Source organism: Idiotropiscis lumnitzeri, chromosome 11 (assembly GCF_059441095.1).
Source record: "Idiotropiscis lumnitzeri isolate Australia: NSW breed Sydney's pygmy pipehorse chromosome 11, RoL_Ilum_1.0, whole genome shotgun sequence".
NCBI lineage: Eukaryota > Metazoa > Chordata > Actinopteri > Syngnathiformes > Syngnathidae > Idiotropiscis > Idiotropiscis lumnitzeri.
Window position 1 is genome coordinate 2,148,123 of NC_142401.1, and position 18,299 is coordinate 2,166,421.

An 18,299-nucleotide genomic window follows, 5' to 3' on the forward strand; every position below is an offset into this window, starting at 1 on the left:
TGCAATATGTTGAGCTAAAAAAATAACCTTATTTTTTTTTATCTTACCAAGTTCATTCATGTGACCAACATGGACAAGGCCTGTGAGAACTGGAGACACGACAACTCCCCTGCGATGAGCGGCCCGAGCTGGACGGCCGTCCCTCGAACAACCACCACCGTCCGTCTTCGGTGCATTTACGATCCCCAACCGCAATCTCCCAAAGTACCGGTTCCGATCCGCCCGCCTGGTCCAAGACCTCCATCGGTCAAGCGGGACTCCAAAGTCAGCTTGCCCGCTGATCCTCCAACCAAGACAATCATGAGGAGACGTGCTCAGTCTCTTACGTCACCTGCAGAACGCAGGAGAGAGCTCAGGAGCCAGCAGGTTCGCTTTGTGGACTCCCTGGGCCTCGATTTAGAGGAGGTGAAGGTGTTTCAAGTTAAAGAGCGACCCCTGATACCTCAACATGTCATGTTCCGACTGCTGATGAGCTCTGAGAGGGCCTTCGGCAAATGTCTGGAGCTGTCTCTGCCGCACTTTAAACCCTGTTTCCCCGAGAACTTGGGCGCTCACGCCGACTTCGTGGAGCGCGTGCGCGCGCAGGCCGTGTGTCTGGAGCACATCACGTGCTCAGAGCTGGGGATTGCGGGCACCATACAAGTACTTAATTTAGACTACGAGAAAAAGGTCACAGTGCACTACTCTTTTACCAACTGGAGAACTTCCACGGGCACAACGGCCTCTTGGGTCTCGAGTGGGGCAGAAGGGGAACACGACGCCCCGGGGACTGACGTCTTCCGATTCCGTTTGCCGGTGCCGCCTTTCATTTTGCTGCCAGGAGCTTTGTTGGAATTTGCAATTTGCTATGAAGTCAAAGGCTCAAATTATTGGGACAACAACAATGGGTGCAATTACAAACTGACTTGTCACGGATATAAGGTGACTGTTCCAAGAGAATGTGAGGATAGTATGTTGCATTTTACCTGAGTGACCACATGGGGGTGCTGTTGCGCATGAATCGTATAGCGGCTTTTGCCAGCGTTTCTCAGACAAGATTGTAAAAAATGCTGTGGCACAATTGACTCAAATAGTCGAGTAGTACTGTAGTGAAAAGGCAGCTTTTGACTAAAAACATTTCCATTTGCAGCTGTTGAATAGATTATGTTGTGAATCATGTTTACTCCTTTTACTTGATTGCAATGTTTACCAAACAGGCACTGAGTTCATTTCATGTATTAGAAGGCATCGTAAGAAGAGGAAGAAGAATATTGCAACGGACTCGCAAATGTACATTGTTTATGACTTTTGGTGTGTATTTGTTTTCTGTTGTCAAAATCCCGTCCGTGCTATACTTTATTTCGAAGTTGTAATTTGTATGCTATGTGCTTTTATTTTGGTGCTTTTTCGGTCCGTTTAGGAAGTGTAGATCAACAATCAGAGCATTACGTAATTTAAGGGGGCGTTCCCAGAGGAAACAGGTGAAAGGAAAAGGAAAAGGTTAACGATCTTGACATCGCTGATCAAGAAATTGGTTTACGCAATCTAATGGAGTCTTTCTAAGGCCTGGCTGGAATGGGGACAAGGTATTTAATTGTTGTTTTGTTTCATCGTTATTTCGGTTGCCGTGATTTACCCATGTACAGCTGTTTTGTCATAATTAACTGCTGTCACACTCACAATAGCGTCTTTTTGTAGATTTTGCAGTACTGCGGGTTTTTTGTTTATAACTTTATTTTCTCACCTACGGCTAAAGTTGTTTCATGGATTTGATTGCATGCCGTTAAGAGCTCTGATTTATGTTTATTATTGTTTGTTTTAAACCTTAGCTCTTACGGTGTGTCCACATTGGAATCAAGGCAACGAAAGGAACAAAAAATCTTTTGTACGCTTCACCGTTGTCTGGCTGGGTTCGCTACAAATGTACGAATTACATCTTCATATAGTTGAAGCACGTGCTACATCAATGTTTATTGATTGTGGTCTAAATGACCTTACAAAATGAGCACCTTACTTGTTGTTCGTGTTTACTTTCTTTGGTCTGGGCCTTGTTTGGTGTCAAAGGTGCAATCGCATGGAGCCGTGTTACACTCTGACTTGCTCCAGGACATTGCTGGCCTTTCACCAGCAAGTTTCCACCGTCGTGAGAGCCAGAGAAGTGATTGGGGCGCGCCAGCCTTTGGCTGCCCGGTGGTATTTTCCTCTCTGAATTTCTAACTGCACTTGAATGACATGATTTAAACCTGACATGTCATTCATGTCACAGCGCGTGACACTAACAATAAATTACTCACACAGAACTTTTGTGCTGTCTACTGCAACTACACGCTTTGCAGAAGACTTTTCATTGAAAGGGAGTGTTTGCTGTCTGACAAAAAAATACTTTCTGCCATATATGTTGCAACTTTCTGTTGAATGAATGAATGAATTTATTTCAAATGACCTTTTGAAAAACCAATCATCTCCCCATCGTATGCCTGAAATAAAAATGTTCATTATTATTTAGAAACTTGCAACAAAATTAGGCAATCAGAGACTGTCGGGTCAGAAGGTGCAAGCACTGGCACCATCGTGATGATATTATTAAACTCCGGCCATTAAATATGCTCTATAAATGAAAGTGGGTTGAATCTTCTATGGTTTGCTCTGCAGCTCATCTGTTTATTTTAGACACTGGAACAGAATTGGGACTATCACGTATGTACATATTCAAATTACATAACTTGTATGCATTGAGGTTTGTTGACACAGCTTCAGCATTTTTTTTTTTTGCTGGTCAACACATAAATGTGTATTTATTTTTTTTTTAATTTGGGCATTTGCATGAAGAGCTACAAAAAGTGATGTCATAGGATTGTGGATCCTATCCCAGCATCACACTGATCATAATTGGGCAATAAAGAGAATTAAATACGCCTCAGTTTGGTGTTTGCAGACTATGGGATGAAGCTAGCTAAAAGTGGTTGGATGACGTAACTAAATCCAAGTTGCCGAGCCACCGATGGCCAGCATCCATGCAGGGAGGCCCCTGTGATTCAGGATATCCCCCTTTGCACGAACAGGAGCATCCCTTTGTGACGTACCTCTCCGCAGGTATCTGGCTATTGTGGCTAGAAGACACGTCACAATCTGCCACAGCGGACGCGTGATCCGTTATTCCATCGAGCGAGCTGTTAGTGTGAGTGTACAGTAGAAATTAAACCCGAGCTGCCATCTGTACCCTTTCTATTGCCAAGAGAACACCGTGATTCAATCAAGACGTTTGCTGAGGTAAAAAATGAAGCAAAAAAACTACACAGCCAATTGAAGGTACAGAACTGAGATTTTACATCATGTAATTTGATTTTTTTTTTTTTTTTTTTTTTTTTTAAACTCCCGTTTACCATTCAGATTTGTCTTTGTCGGCACGGGCATCTTAGGATAAACCGAGGAGTTTATTTTTTTTTTGCCATTGTGGAATAAGTTTATGATTCAGAACTGCTCTTTAAAAACATTTTCAATTCACACTTAGTTTAACGACACAAAATGAACGTCAAAGCAGTTAGCAGTTTTCGAGGGTAGCGCCTTGTCCCCAATCTTTACGGCGAGCTTTATGTTATAGACATTTTATCAAATTTACAGATTTCAGAATTGTTTTATTTTGAAATGTAACAACAGATTTTTATGAAACTACTCTGGTTGGAGAACGACAAGCTCCTTTGAGCTGTGTGCTAACAGCGATGCTAAGCTAATATGAGCGCGTTCCATAACATTTGATGGCGCCGCCACATTCACGCCTGTTCAAGTCAGTTTATGTATGACAGAGCAGCCCAATCCCGAAAACATGAAACCAATATCTGCCTGTTGATAGCACCACAGCGCCGCTCACTGGCCTTGTGGCGAATTGCAGCCAACTGCAGCTAATTCTGGAACTATTTGAAACGTTCAGTACAAAGGACTGGACACTATTTTCGTCAGTACTTTTACACTGACGTGTTTGACTTTGGATCCCATTCCAAATATTCTGCGCGCATGTGCGCTGGCGCACTATTTATGTGGCTATTTAAATAATGACTTAAAAAAAAAACACGATTGAAGTTGAATGAATAGGCAAATGTTTCTTACAAGCTGAAAATCTGTATTGTGCAGACAATAAATAGTGCTTACAAAGGGAGGTTGTCTTGAACACAGACAAGGTTTTTGATTAAGAACATCGATGCTGTCGATATGAAATCAACGGAACCAGTGAGAGTTAGACACAGGACGGGGAGGTGACGTCTCAAACAAATGTGGAGTCGGGCCACTGGGCCACATGCACCTTCTCCCCCACCGCCATGACATTGCAAACAAGTATTTAAAAAAAAAAAAGTCTCTGAGACTGAGAGTCTTTCTGTTCCCCTGACATGGTCACATGAAGGTCCGTGAGATGCTCCCGTGAGTAGATCTTGCTGCGCGTGGTCTCGTCTACTCGCGGCTCCATTTCTAGAGACATAGCCTCTAAAGTTTGCTGGACCCAAATATCAGGACACCCACTGACTGTGGGCCGATACGCTGGAAGACTCTGCGCAAGGTCTTCACTGACTGAACCAAATATCAGCAACTCTTCACAGAAGAAACCTTGCTAAGGCCGGTGGAACCTGCAGAGGCGACGGAAAAAAAAAAGAAAAAAAAAAGCAGGAGCAGTGTGGGTTAATAGATTCTCCGACTGGGGTTTCATCAATCAGGACCGCTATTATTAGCCCAGAGGACTCATAAAGCAGCGACCGGCTTTGCTCAAGAAAGGGGTCTTGCGTAAGCACGACCCCAAATAAGCCAAGGGGCTATTAAGAACAAGAGAGAACAAGCAAAATGTGAACTGAATATGCGACCTCTTTATTGCGGTGGTGCAAAAAACACATCGAGGGGGAAAAAAAACAAAAAAAACCAACCAGGAGCCGGCGTGCACTCACTGATATGAACCACTTTGGATTTACACAATGTCGCGAGATAAAGCCCAAGCGCACTGACACACAAACCTTGTCAGGTGTTTGCTCGACGAATGAACCTCCATCTCGGTACTTTTGAACTCGTTCAGTTCTTTCCGGATGGCCGCCTGCACAAAAGAAGCAACATTCAGCCCGAGTCCCTTCGTCCGTGTTGTTTTTGACACATCATACTCGAAAGCAAATTGTTCCGAAACAGGGGAAGAATGAAATTATGCAAATGACTGTTTTTAAGAAAGTGATATTTGACAGTTTACAACAAGTTCATTAATCCATTTTTTTGGAGTGTACCGCTTGTCCTGAGCTTGATGCCATGAGGCGAGAATTAGGCAGCGCTCGGTTTTTCAGCGCAAAATCTTGTTAGAGATTCAAAATCAATGCATAGACATTTAGAAACCCTTAATACGTATATCGTTTTTAATTGAATAATTAGCAAATTTCATTTAAAAAAAGTCAAATAATTGAATATTGTGGCTGAATGTCTAGGGGAGGGGTCTTCAATCCTGTTCCTCGAGGGCCGCTGTCCTGCCAGTTTTCCATCTCTACCTGCTGCAGAACGCCCGATTGAAATGATCAGGATCGTTATCTAGCTGAATTTCAGCAGAGAGACATGCAAAACGGGCAGGACTCCGGCCCTCGAGGAACAGGATTGAGGAAATCTGCTCTAGGGGAAATTCACATGGTTCGAATGCTTCTTATGCGGGGTCTTTTTTTAACATTTACAAATATAGTTCCTATGAGCAATGTGATAGGTAAGCATTTCAAAATTGAATTGAAGTAAATTTTTGTCAATCTTTTTTATCTACCTTGTCAGCAGCCGACAGTCTGGTCCAGGGCTTGTCGGCCCGCCTGTCGTAGTCCTGAGCTTTGGCCACTTCCACATAGTCACTGAAACGAATGAGAATCTTCCTGTCCCGCAGCTCGTCCACTGTCGGTCGCTGATTGAGCTGCGCAGAAACACAAAATCGGAGTCAATATTTGCTTTTCATCTTGACGGTTGCTTCAACGTTTTGGAGGTTGCCCGATTTGAGATGATTGCTGTTGGACAAACTTCAGCGACGCACCTTTCTGTTCAGCCGTTGCTTTATTTCTCGCCTCTCCTCTTGTTCGGTCTGGTCATTTCTTTCTGTTGAAAATGAAAGACAAACCAATATGAGGACAACGGATTTTACTCAAGTGCGCTCACAGTTGGAATTGCGGAAGTGGCTCAATTGACTACAACGTTAATCGTGAAGCAGTTTGAGTATGAAAGAAGAAAGCAAAGCATTTATTTTGGCAACTTTTTTTTTTAATCTAATTTTTTTAAAAAAGGGGCTGTCCTTCCTGCAGGCACGTGTGCAGCAATTTCAACCTGGGTTGAGATAACAATCGCAGTGGAAGCGTGGCCACCACATGAAATGTGCACGATATGTATGCGTGTATAATATATACAGAAATGTGCACGGAAAAAAGAATGCTGTGTTAAATTTACTCGATTTTATTTCATCGACCTCCAATTTTTAAGACGTTTAATTTAACAGTGGTTGATTTTTTTTTTTCAATCTATAAATATTAGCTTTTAGAAGAGTTATGTGATTATATAATCATAGGTACCGCTAGCATATTATTTTGTCAGAAGTGTTTGTGTGTGTCCTTTGCAAGCCAGTACCGTACATGATGCCATGAAATATATTGATTCTAAAAATGAAGTTTAGTCATTGTAAAATATCTATTATTATAATATTTCTATTTTTTATCTAATATTTTTCACATTTGTTTTGACACTCTTACCAAAAAAAAGTAATAAAATGATCATTCAGGATTGTTCCATTCAAGATCATCTTTTTTTTAAACGCGCGTTATCGCGAATTGTAATTGTGGGGCATGGTCACTTTAAAAATAGCACACCCGATAAAGTGCTTCTAGCGTGATATTCTTTTTTTTTTTTTTTTTTCTCGAGACATGATCAAAGACTTTGAATGCATTCTGTAAACTTACGCTTCAAGATGTTCCGACTTTCCAGCTCCTCCACCGCTGGCCGCTGGCTCAGTCTCCTGCGAAAAAACACCAGAATCACGTTCTGGACCATTTTGCCACTTGGACTCTCAGTTCCACCAGCACTTGAGGTGCGTGTGTCTCTTTTGTGCACAGCTCCAAAAGCCGAACATCCACGCGCCTCCCGAATTGCTCCTCACTAAAAAAATCCACATCGGAACAAAAAGCCTTTTGGATTACGCGTCCGAGAAAACACTCGTATTGTTGCCCTCCCCCCGAAAAGTTGCGGCTCACATCCCATGAGGAGGAAAGTTAAACAAGGGAGAAGTTATTTCCCAGTGGATGTGTGGAGGATACTGATGAGTTCTGAGCGGAGTGCGTGAGCGCAGCACACGCCGCCTCCTTTGTAGCACGCTGGGAAGGGGGTGGGACACGCGCACGCGCACGGCCACGGGCATGCACATTCTCCTTTTGGGTATGTGTCGCAGTACATCATATAACTAATCAATAGATGCCAAGCGCACCATAAGCGAGTCGGGGAGGACATTCTTGTTTTGCAATTTACGGACATTTCTTGTCACGTGAACAAGTGATTAAAAATCAAATCGCATTCCGACAACGACAGTGTAACCTGCTCTGTCCCGGTCTGACAGAGATCATGTCAGCGCTGATAGGCTACCAGGTCACACTGTTCACGTGACCTTTCAACAAAAGCCAATCTATCGCGAGTCACGTGTCAGCATTCCACATCACCTGAACTTTAGCATTGCTCTCGACGTGCGAGATTCAACGATTGTTACGGGGAAAACAAAATTGCACTTTCACTGGAACGAATCCGCCTGTTCACAAACAAATGCGTCCCCCCCCCCCCCCAAAAAAAAAAAAGTAAGACAAAATTTAGTTTCTGAACCGACAGTCTTTGAAAGACAGGAAGCTTAAGTCACCATTGTACATAAAAAGAAGAAATTGTTTGCATTGTAATAATAATAACAATTTAGAGTCTTCAATTAAATTAAAGATAGATGGAGTGAGGACATGTGAACTCCCTCCGACAGGCCAGAACCAAGGTTCGAACCCACAACCTCTTGAGTCTCTTGATTCTCATCAGTACATTCTTGTCTTGATCAAAGTGGGTGGGAACTATTTTTGCAAAGCATGTTCAATCCTCGTCACAGTCCCCGATGCGACGTCCCCAGCGTCTCGTCTTCACGTCCAGCGAGAATACAACTGATCGTAACTGCATGTGCGTTTTAAGTGAAGCAAAATCTTTGAAACCAGAAGACATACGCATTTCTCTCCATTTCACATCATTATTAGACCCCAGGGCGCCATAAAAGGGGGCTGGGCGGCGGACGAGATGACGATTCAAAGTGCCCGTGACGAAAACACACGGCGAGAAGATTGTAATTTCAAGACGTAGAATTGACAACGGGAGGTGATATCCCTGACGGCTCCCCTGATAACACCGAGCAGATTTGTTTTTTGTTCCAATGCTCCGGCCCGTTTAAAACTGTCAGCGGTGGTGACGATTGTGTTAAACGGTGGATTCCATAAACATGTGTGGCGGGTTGGTCGAATAATCTATATGATTGTGAGTTGAGGTGGTTGTTTGTCTTTGTGTGCCCTACGATTAGCGACTAACACCCAATGTGAGGAATATAGGAAAAAAAACATCCCGAATCCGACAAGACTTAGTCAGACTCCTTCTGTTGATTCCAATAACCCCAACGGGACTGAAGTCACAAGCTCCTGCAGCGATTGTGTGCTTCACAAGTACTCCCCCACTCTGCTTGGTCAGAGGGAAAAGCTCCGTGTTTGTGAAATGAACTCACCGGCATGTCAAAGGAATGAGCCGCCTCTCGCAGCAAAGGCTGATGCGAATGTCAGGCCGTTGCGAGCGGAGGAGAGCAGCATGATTCAGGCTGCCGTTGACCACTGAGGTGTGTCCTAATGCCTCGCTCTTTCCTCCTCCCTGGTGCGGCCCGAGGACAGGGGGGGGGGGCGCCCTTGGATGTAGCTGAGTCTCTGTGATCCCAGACCAGACTTAGAGAATCGAGACATGGTGGGTAGTTTGGGTTGAAATGCCAGGAAAAATTAAGGGAACCTCCTTCATCTTAGTCAACCAAAACTCTTTTGCCAAAACTGTTGACCTGGAAGTCGTCCGTTATTGGCTCACAGATTTGCTGCGGTGTGTGTGAGTGTCTTCTTCTGTTTCATCATCACACATGGAGAAACTCTGAAATGTTCCCAAAGGTCTCCTGTGCTAAAGGAATCGGAGACATTTAAAGAGCGACACATGAAATATAGAAATCGATCCTTTATCCAGGCTTGGATGTTTTGCCCTTTCCCGCAGGACCACAGATGGAGTTGGGGAATCCCCATTGGGCTCTTCGGGATCTCGGCGGGAGCAAAATGTGCAGGAGCGGACTTCAAATAAGCAGGTTCAGCTTTGAACACACGTGCTCCGCTTACTGCGCGGCAGTGTCACGTGGTCGTTATAAAAGTCTTCATGTTTTTGGAGCGGCAGGGGAAGCTGGAGTTCTCGACTCAAAGTTCTCAACAAGCACTCTGGAGTTGTTTGGATCCTATTTGACTGGCAGAACCTTTGGTGTTTGCCGAGGTTGCTCTGAGTCCCGCTCTGCCCCTTTGTCGCATGGTGTTCCTCAAGGTTCTGTTTCGGAGCCCTTGCTGTTTTGTTGTACTTGCCGCCCCGAGGTTCCGTCTTACCAAAAAATGGAATTTCCTTCCATTGCTGTTAGGCAAGCCCCCTCTCGGTCTACTTTTAAAACGCATTTTTATTCTTCTGCTTTTGACTCAACGTTTGAGCCCCTTTTGCAAAATGTGTGTTAAGTGACAACATTTAACCGGCCTCTCCGTTCAATCGTTTTCTGCGACTTGAAGAGGCAGCATGGTGAGAAGGAACACATCAGCCAAATATTTCAGCGATCATGCCTGTGGTCTAACTTGAATTTAGAAGAGGAAAATCGCAGTGAGTGGGCGCAGACGCTTTCAGACTTTTGACATTTCAATTAGATGCTACTTGAAGCTGAAAGCCCAAAAAACGATTGTGTAACAATAATTGCTGCATGTGAGGAAGGCTTGCTTTGTGATGACAACATGTAATTTGGAGTTCTTTTTTTTTCCCTCAAGCTCGGACGCAGTACGTTCAGGACGTCATCCGGCGATGACGCCTCTTCGACTCGATCTGCCACCTACAAAATTGTCACTGGAGGGAAGTCCGTTTTGTTATAAAAATAAAACTCTTCTTTGACTGCACGCTGTAATACAGACAGAATATAAGAAGGCATGTTTTTTTTTTTACACATGCCTCATCTCAGCCATGTCTTTCCAACGAGCGCCGGACCTCGCTACAAGTTGTAAGGTTGCACGAGAATCAAAGCAATTCCAAATCCCCCACTGGGCCCAACTAACATCGCCGCGGTGCACTCAGCTGTCGTGAGCCCAATGATTAGGTTTATTCACGGACGGCAGCTGTCATAAGTCGCTTGCCCCCTTTCTCAGAGGGAGATTCACTCTCACCAGAAATTGTTCACAGAGCCACAAATGGATTCATTTATTGGTCCGTTCAAAACTCGATTAGCTTCATTTTCAAGTCATTATATTATTATTTCTTTTAATTAAAGTTTGTACTGTCACCACTCGGTGCTGGGTCCTTCTTCGTTTTTCTTCTTTTTGCTTGCTGACCTTTGTGCTCCAAAGCTAAAAATATGCAAATTACAAAATAACGTCACAGGCAGGTGACTCACTCATTCACAGAATAATCGAGTAGTTGGTTGCAAATCGTTTGCAGTCGGTTAAAAGCTGCAGTCTAGAATGCGTCGGCATGACAAGATGTTGCATTTCATCCTTGGTGTTGCTCTGCCAGGCCTCAACTGCAACCGCCTTTAGTTTCCGCTTGCACTTGGGGCATTTTTATCACTTTTCCAAAATGCATTGCTCAATCGGATTCAGGTCATGTGACTGGCACTACAATTTCCCAGTGTTACCAGACCGGCCCATTTATCGCAAGTCTATGAATTTGTAAGATGTGAATGGAGCCATTTGTCATGTCAGTCAAACAGCGTCAACCGATCTCTGAAGGGAACGGCGAGAGCTCACTCAGAGGGGAAACGGACCGGGAGGTTGCGATCTCTCATCGGCCGGGAACGAGCCCAGAGGTGAGGAAGAGCTGAGCTCTGACGGTGACGTACATTGGCCATCGATTATGGCGAGTGCCTCTGCCGCATGTGGCTAAATTTAGAAACGGAGGTTTCCCTTCCGCTGTCGCAGGCCAGCCCACTGCTCGGCTTTCTGCCGCAAAGCGCCGATAATAAATAATGGAGATCAACGCAACACAGCGCTTCTGTCATGAGTAGATATCGTAAGTTACATCATGGCACATTGGTGGAAAGAAATGCATTTTTTTGAAAGATTAGCACTATATTCCACAAATATCCTTCTCGTCTCACACCTTCTGACATAAAAGCTTTCTAATTCTAATTCTTACCCCAATCGTAAAACGAAGCCCCTAATTCTAATCGCAACCCTTTGATGATGTATAATTTAATTCTTTTGATATGGTATTTTTATATATTGTTATAGTTCAATAGTTCAGTCATGAGTTCAATCTTCAAAACATTAAGGAGGTTTATTCTTTTCATTTTTTATCAAGTTGGGCGGGCCGGATTAAACCGTTTAACGGGCCGCATGTGGCCCCCGGGCCGTAGTTTGCCTGACCCAGATGGTCATTGTTCTCAGTATTGAGAGGCCACTGCGCTTGGCCAAACTATCGTCACCACATTGCTCATTTGAGCAACGTGAGTGTGATTCATTCAGTCGCTTGCTCGCGAGAGGCGCTTTCTTTTTTGGGTTGTTACCGTTGTTGTTGTTGTTGTTGTTGTTGCTGCTCATGCACTGAGCACATGGCCAGCAGGGCCGAGATGCGAGCAGATGGCGCAGCCGGCCCACACAATAGCGTGCCTCAGCTGTCCTCCGCTCCGTCTCAGTTGACGTTGATGCCTTGCAGGGCGGTCAGTCGTTGCTGTCAGTCATGATCGGCACGACGTGCCGGCCGGGTGATCTTCGGCCACCAAAGTTTTGTCCGTAGGACACCTCCTGCCTCATAACGTTCCCAACTAGTGCGGATTCTCACACTGTGATCAGCACGATTTGGAGTCTGTTTTGTAAATTAACGTCCGGGTGTTATGTTCATAATGTTACAGGTGTTACGTAACGTCAGTCCATCATCAGTGCAGCTTTAAACCGACCTCCGAAACACACCGTCAATTTCTGTCTTCAAGTCAAAACTCAAAATTCACCTCTTTAAGAGCGCCTACTCGCGCTGGCGGCACCACGTCCTTTTAATTCTCCTTCTCTATTTTTTTAATTTATTTTTTATTATTATCATTTTAGCTTATTTATTTTTGTAATCTAATTTTTCTTAGTTTGAATAGTTTGGTTTTAATTGATTTTATTATATAATACATATAATTTATTATTATTATTAAAATTGTGTGTCCGCCTTTATAGCATCTATTTTACTTTACAAGATGGCACAAAAGAAAATCCATTTTATTGATTAATGCTGATCGATGCATATAGTTTTTTTTTTTTTATGCAATTTGATGTCCGACAACACGCCCAGGCGCCCGTTTGATTTCATGCCATGTCAGTTGAGCAGTGATGCAGCGGTCGGTAAACTTTCATGAATGCAACGCAAGTCAGCATCAGGGAAGCAGTTCATCACAGGTCGCTGCCCTGACCTCTGACCTTTCCCCACCGTCATACAAACGACACATAACCCAGCAACCCCACTGCCACACTTCCCTCTCACGACACGTCATTGATCGCTTCCTGTCTTTACGCAAGTGATATTTACAGAAGTAGTCCATAGCGAATGGGAATGGAGCTCTTTTTATTTTCTCTCTCGCTGCGGTTTGCTTTCGCTGCTCCCAAATTGCTTTTGTGGCAAATTCCCAACATGAGTATCCGACGCCTGATGCCTATTACTCGATTGTGTGTGGGTCGGGACCACATGGAATTGCAACGTCACGCGCGTCCGCAGTTATTCGAGTCATCCAGACGGACACGGAGCTGTGAAATGCCTTCGCTGAGGATGTGTGAGAGCACAGCACATGGAGATGTGTCATGTCAGGCTTGTTAGGAATGTCAATCATTTCACAAGATTTTTTATTTTATTTTTGGGCTTGTGAGGATTACAGATATTTTCTTGCTTTATTTTGGTGACTGGTTGGTCAACTTTCCGAATTTCATTGGGATTGGGACGTTGTACTTTTCTCCCACTAAGGCTGTGGCGGGGGTTAGCAAAAAAATTAATTAAAAGATACATGATAAACTATGAGACATGTACCCTAATTCTAGCGACATGTAGAAGGAATTATTGAGTACTTGGTGTTTTTTTTTTTTGCGAGAAAAGCGTTTCCTGGTTTTAACGTTAATCACTTTGTAAGAATGTCTTCCGTTTTTTTTTTTTTTTAACACAGCTCAGCTCTGTTCAATGTTTTCATTACGTAAGCTTCAGCTCTGTCAGCTTCTGCACTTCCCAGCCACAACATTGAGTGCGCCAGCACAATCGAAAATGATCCAGCACAACTGATGTATCAAAAGGTCGAGAGAAAAAATGGTTCAACTTTTGAACTGAGCACCAAATGTTGTTTTATTTGATTTTTTTTTTATGTATATTTTGGTATTTAATGAAAAACTTCAACTCTCTCCACTGCTTCTCCTTCACATGACGAAGCGATTGAGTGAGGATGAAGCCCACAGGCTCCCGGCCTAAAAGTTGTCTTTGAGACCCAACGACCCGAGGCTGTATTTTGCCAGAGAAAATCTGAAATTACAAATGGTGTAATGGTTCTCCCGCTCAGTGAACTCAGGTGTAAATGTGAGCGTGTCTCCATGCGCCCCGCGGCTCTTCCAAGCGAAATGAGCGGCAGAAAGCAGGTCAAACGTAAATGAATGCACTCTTGAGAGTCAAGAGTGAACATTTTCCTTTGAGCCTTGACTTTTGTTTTCAACTTCCTGATGAAGCAAAGGTGTGAAAAGCACATTTAAAAAAAAAAAAAAAGTCCATTTATGTGGAGGGCCCGAGAAAAGTCAGCGATCGCCGTTGTGTCCAACGGATCAAATATTAGTCGGGGAGAATCGCGTTTTTACTGCTGGTGCGGAGGGGGCACGATCCCAATCCGGGAGCTTTGCGTAACCCTCCGAAGGACACGCTGTGCTACTCACTAACAAACTAACCTGATTTGGCTGCAAATCCTATTAAAGTCTCCACGGCAACAGCGTACTGAAATTTATGTAACACAAAATTGACGATTAGGTCGCATTCCTGGATTTCGGAAAATCCTCTCGTACCCTCCACAACCTTTGACCCCGAAAAGATACTGCACAAGTGCAACAATATGAACCTTTGTTGGAAATTAGGACTAAACGAATCGCCAATAGCTTATTATGCAATCAACCTCGGACTGACAGAATGTAAACAAATGGTGGCATTTGGCAGTCGGAAAAAGAAATTCCGAAAAATACGTCATCCGATCCAAAATATTTGGGCAGTGACTCTTTTGAGATCTTGCCTCCATGCACCACCGCAATGGCTCTGAAATAAAACAATTAACTAGTTTGCGTTTTAATTCGAAGGGTTGAGAAAAATATCGCGATTGACGCTATTCTTAATGAAGACGATGATTGTCTCAAATTCTGAGTTTCTTCCCTCGAGATGCTTCGACGGGCTTTTACTCTAAAAACAGTTTACTCTAAAATTGGAGCGTCAAATATTCTGCGTCAAATTTACTCTGACAATTTTATGCTGAGTCTTTTAAGTATTCTATTTAATGTTTTTAGAGTACAAATGTGATCTACAAATTTTACTTTTCAGTTTCACTTTCAGCTCATATGTGAGTCTTGCTGTCTTCAGTACGGAAAAAAAAAAAAGTACGTTAACGCTTTCGGGGCGAGATTGCGTCACTCAGTAAAGGCCGTTTTAGACTGAAATATTGAAGATGAAAGGCTAGGGAGCAGTCACGCTGTTTTATTTCCAACCCATTGCGGTAGTGCATTAATGCAAAATGATTAAGATGGATGGATGGATGGATCTGAGACTGGTGAAGTGTTCTGGTTCTGACGGGTGGTCACTGATGACAAGAAGATGCGAGGCGTCACAAAGCCACTCACTTGGCCAGCTTCATCTCTATCTGTTGACGGATGGCTTGGCGCTCCTGATCACTTCGGACCGGGAAGATGTTGCGGTCCTCCAGCTCCTGCTTGCTCGGTCGGTTGCGGAGCTTAACAGCCAAAAGCTCCTTCCTCATCCTGCGTGGGAGGGTCCCTGGACACACACACACAGAGTTCAACGACGAGTTATCGACTAAATGTTTTCATCACAACACTCGGAACTTTTGTGATCCCCTCAATGACGGTAGACACTCTCTTGTTGGAACAAATTTGGTTTTTAACTCGAAACTGCACATCAATAATAACGGCAACAGACAGCAGAGGGCGCTGTTTTCCCTTCTCAAAGATTACTACATTATACTACATTCATTTTGGGACTGGTCACCAGCCAATTGCAGCTCAAAAATCCAAAATCCAACAACATTTTCAGGCCTTCATTATCTATTTCACCCAAAATGATTTTCATTGCCCATATTTTGAGCAGTTTGAAGACGACGTCGCTGGTAAAATGTATTCTCAGCTCCTTTCCAAAAGTCTTTCACATCACAAAAAGTAGCGAGTCACTTTTTCCGGAAGGGTCTGAATAGTTGTACACATTCAACTGTAACTTTTGCTTCTTTTTATTAAACGTGACCCGCCACAAAAGGTCAACCGTAACATAGCACGGGGCAACTGTAAATGAATAATTAGCTCCGAGCTCTGTAAATCAGCCCCCACGTTTCCATTAATTCCGACTGCTCCAGGGGACTGAATTCATTTACATAAATGAGTCGCGTGGCTTTTTAATTTAGCGTCGTCGCTTAAGTGCTGCTCTCTTGTGGATTGTGGTTTGACTTCCTCCCACAACGTTATGGGTCAAAGGAGGGAGTCACTCTGCATGAAAAGCTACAACCAGAAAGGTGGATTGTAAAGCCCCTCGCTGACTGCTCGTCTTTAAAATTGCAACAATTGAAACATCACAGCTGATTGACCTTACAACCGTTTACGACACGGGTGTCAAACTCTGGCTCGCGGGCCAAATTTGGCCCGCAGTGTAATTATATTGGGCCCGCGAGGCTAGACCAAATGACGACCATAGCATTTTACATTCTATATGAGAATAGTCAGACTTTTTCTTGCTACTCCAAGACGTGGCCTTGAATGGTTGATTAATTTATTATTGTTTTTTTTTAAATAATTATTTATTATTCAAATTTGATTCAATACATTGTCATTCATTTTTTTTTTTTTAATTCGATCACACTGGGTTTTTTTTCAGATCAAATTAATTTGCATGAGAAATGTGCATAATGTCCACCAGATGATCATACTGTGCTACTGACATACATTTGTCCTGCAACCGTAACAATCTTGCACCACAGCATGACACGCACGTTCACCGCATGTTCTGTGCACTACTGACCCACACCGCGAGTTAAAAATGAGGCCACCGCAACAGATGTTGGCAGGCCACTGAAACTTAACGTGAGGACGTCTGTCATTGGATGCACTCGGTGTAAACATCATCAGAGATTATCCTGCGTCGCCGTCCAATGGCGGCACGTCAAGCTTTAGCTGGCTTTGTACGTACATGACAGGATTAGAGCGAAGCCCCGTCTCTCGTGAGTGAGGAGACATACCAGAGATCACAGACTCGTTCCAGCTGTCCTGGTCACTCAAGTAGTCATCCAGACGCCGGTTCTCCTTGTTCTCGTCAGACTGCTTCTTGGTCTCGGGCTCCCCAGCCGGTTCTCGCTCTGTACTGGAGGTGCGGGACAGGCGAGCGTCTAGTCTGCGTTTGGGAGATGGACGCACCTCTTTCATTTGGAAGCTGAAGTTAAACAGAAAAATGACAAGAGGAAGGGTTACTGAGAAGGAGCATTTCAAAATGAGTTTTGCACATGTACTGTAGCGGGTAAAAGCATTGCACAGATTGAACAGTTCATTGTACCGGATCAATATAGTCAATGATTTAAAATAGCTTTTAAAAGGACAGCAAATGGGAAATATTTGGCGAGTTTATTGTGTTGAATTTGTGAAGGTGGCCAATTGAGGGCAAGGTTGTAAAGGTCAGAGGTCAGATAGCAAAAGCCGTGTTCTACATTTGCAATCTATCGAGCACAGATACTCTCTTTGACGATATCTAACACAATGTAGTTCAGGTAAATGAGGTCAAAGGTCAAAGCATTCAGCTCATTTTGTCACCTCCAGCAGCTCCATCGCCGACGTGGTATGATATCAAATTTTTTAGATTCACGCTAAATGAAGTAATAATTTAGAGGAGTTCATTGAACAATAGATTAGATCAATGAGTTACATACTGTAGACGAGAGAAACAAAACATCAGGAAAGGGACTGTATAGCTACCATATTTACCAGCTTATAAGGCGCACTTGTATATAAGCCGCAGCAACTCGTTTTGAAAAAAAAAAGCCACACAGTGTCCAACCTGTCCTGTCTATGTTTGGTGGCCAGCGCGCGGTGAAGTTCCTCGATGATGCAGCTGGGGGGTACTTGAGAATGGAGTGCGCCGAGGTGGGGGGAACCAGTTGGGGTGGACATGCGGCCTCTCAGCAGGGAGCCATGAGGGTCTTTGGGAAGCGTGAAATTCCGGGGCAAGGTGGCTGGAGATTTTTTCACTCGCACCGGCGGCGCACCTGGGAAGGGAATATACGGGCCAGCGTCAGATGTCAGCGTGAAATCAACCCGCGGCAAAGCCCATTTTTAGAAAAATGAAAACTCACAATCGAGACTGCCCAGTCTGGTGAGCACTTTGACCTGCAAGTTGGGTCCTGGAGGGGTGCTGGCACGTCTTAGAGGATGGACCACTTCCGTTTTGCAGTCCGAGTCTTCCATCTTGGAATGCTCATCACAAGGGTCTCCGCTTCCCCCCTGATTGGGATTTCCTGCGCTCTTGCAATCCTCCATCACATTTTGCACTAAGTGTGGCAAAAGGAATTCTGTAGTTCCGTTTGAGGTGTTGTGTCTGTCGCCACCTAGAGCACAGTTTTGGTTATTACACATGTAATTGTACCATTCAGCAATCTTCAAAACATGGCACATACTGACAAGTAAACTTTCACACACACATTCCAACCAATGGACAATTATATGCATGTTTTATTTAAAAAACAGGAGTAACCGAAGAAAACCATGAACGTTTTTTTTGTTTTATTATTAAAAATCCTTAAAATTGTCAACCGTAAAAAA

At 43.8% G+C, this 18,299-nt stretch overlaps 2 protein-coding genes across 4 annotated transcripts in view; one reads left to right on the plus strand and one right to left on the minus strand.

The window, feature by feature from the left end:
- Window positions 1-18,299, plus strand: part of ppp1r3db (protein phosphatase 1, regulatory subunit 3Db) — a 21,142-nt gene that overhangs the window by 1,851 nt on the left and 992 nt on the right. Inside the window, exons 3-4 of one of the 3 annotated variants that reach the window (XR_015845776.1) lie at window positions 52-1,565; window positions 2,044-2,894. Coding sequence is in view for 1 of the 3 variants with exons in the window: in XM_088308565.1 (XP_088164691.1) it covers window positions 70-969 (900 nt within the window). In the remaining 2 variants the exon portion in view is untranslated. Of the gene's footprint in view, window positions 1-51; window positions 2,895-18,299 lie in introns of those variants that run through there. The other 2 variants (XR_015845775.1, XM_088308565.1) reach the window with 2 other exon arrangements.
- Window positions 4,076-18,299, minus strand: part of phactr3b (phosphatase and actin regulator 3b) — a 24,717-nt gene continuing 10,493 nt past the window's right edge. Inside the window, exons 5-13 of the mRNA XM_088308554.1 lie at window positions 17,834-18,085; window positions 17,539-17,746; window positions 16,730-16,920; window positions 15,111-15,264; window positions 6,918-6,973; window positions 6,005-6,066; window positions 5,747-5,887; window positions 4,974-5,050; window positions 4,076-4,595 (exon numbers count right to left, since the gene is read on the minus strand). Of these exons, the coding sequence (XP_088164680.1) occupies window positions 4,580-4,595; window positions 4,974-5,050; window positions 5,747-5,887; window positions 6,005-6,066; window positions 6,918-6,973; window positions 15,111-15,264; window positions 16,730-16,920; window positions 17,539-17,746; window positions 17,834-18,085 (1,157 nt within the window). The 3' untranslated portion in view covers window positions 4,076-4,579. The remainder of the gene's footprint in view (window positions 4,596-4,973; window positions 5,051-5,746; window positions 5,888-6,004; window positions 6,067-6,917; window positions 6,974-15,110; window positions 15,265-16,729; window positions 16,921-17,538; window positions 17,747-17,833; window positions 18,086-18,299) is intronic.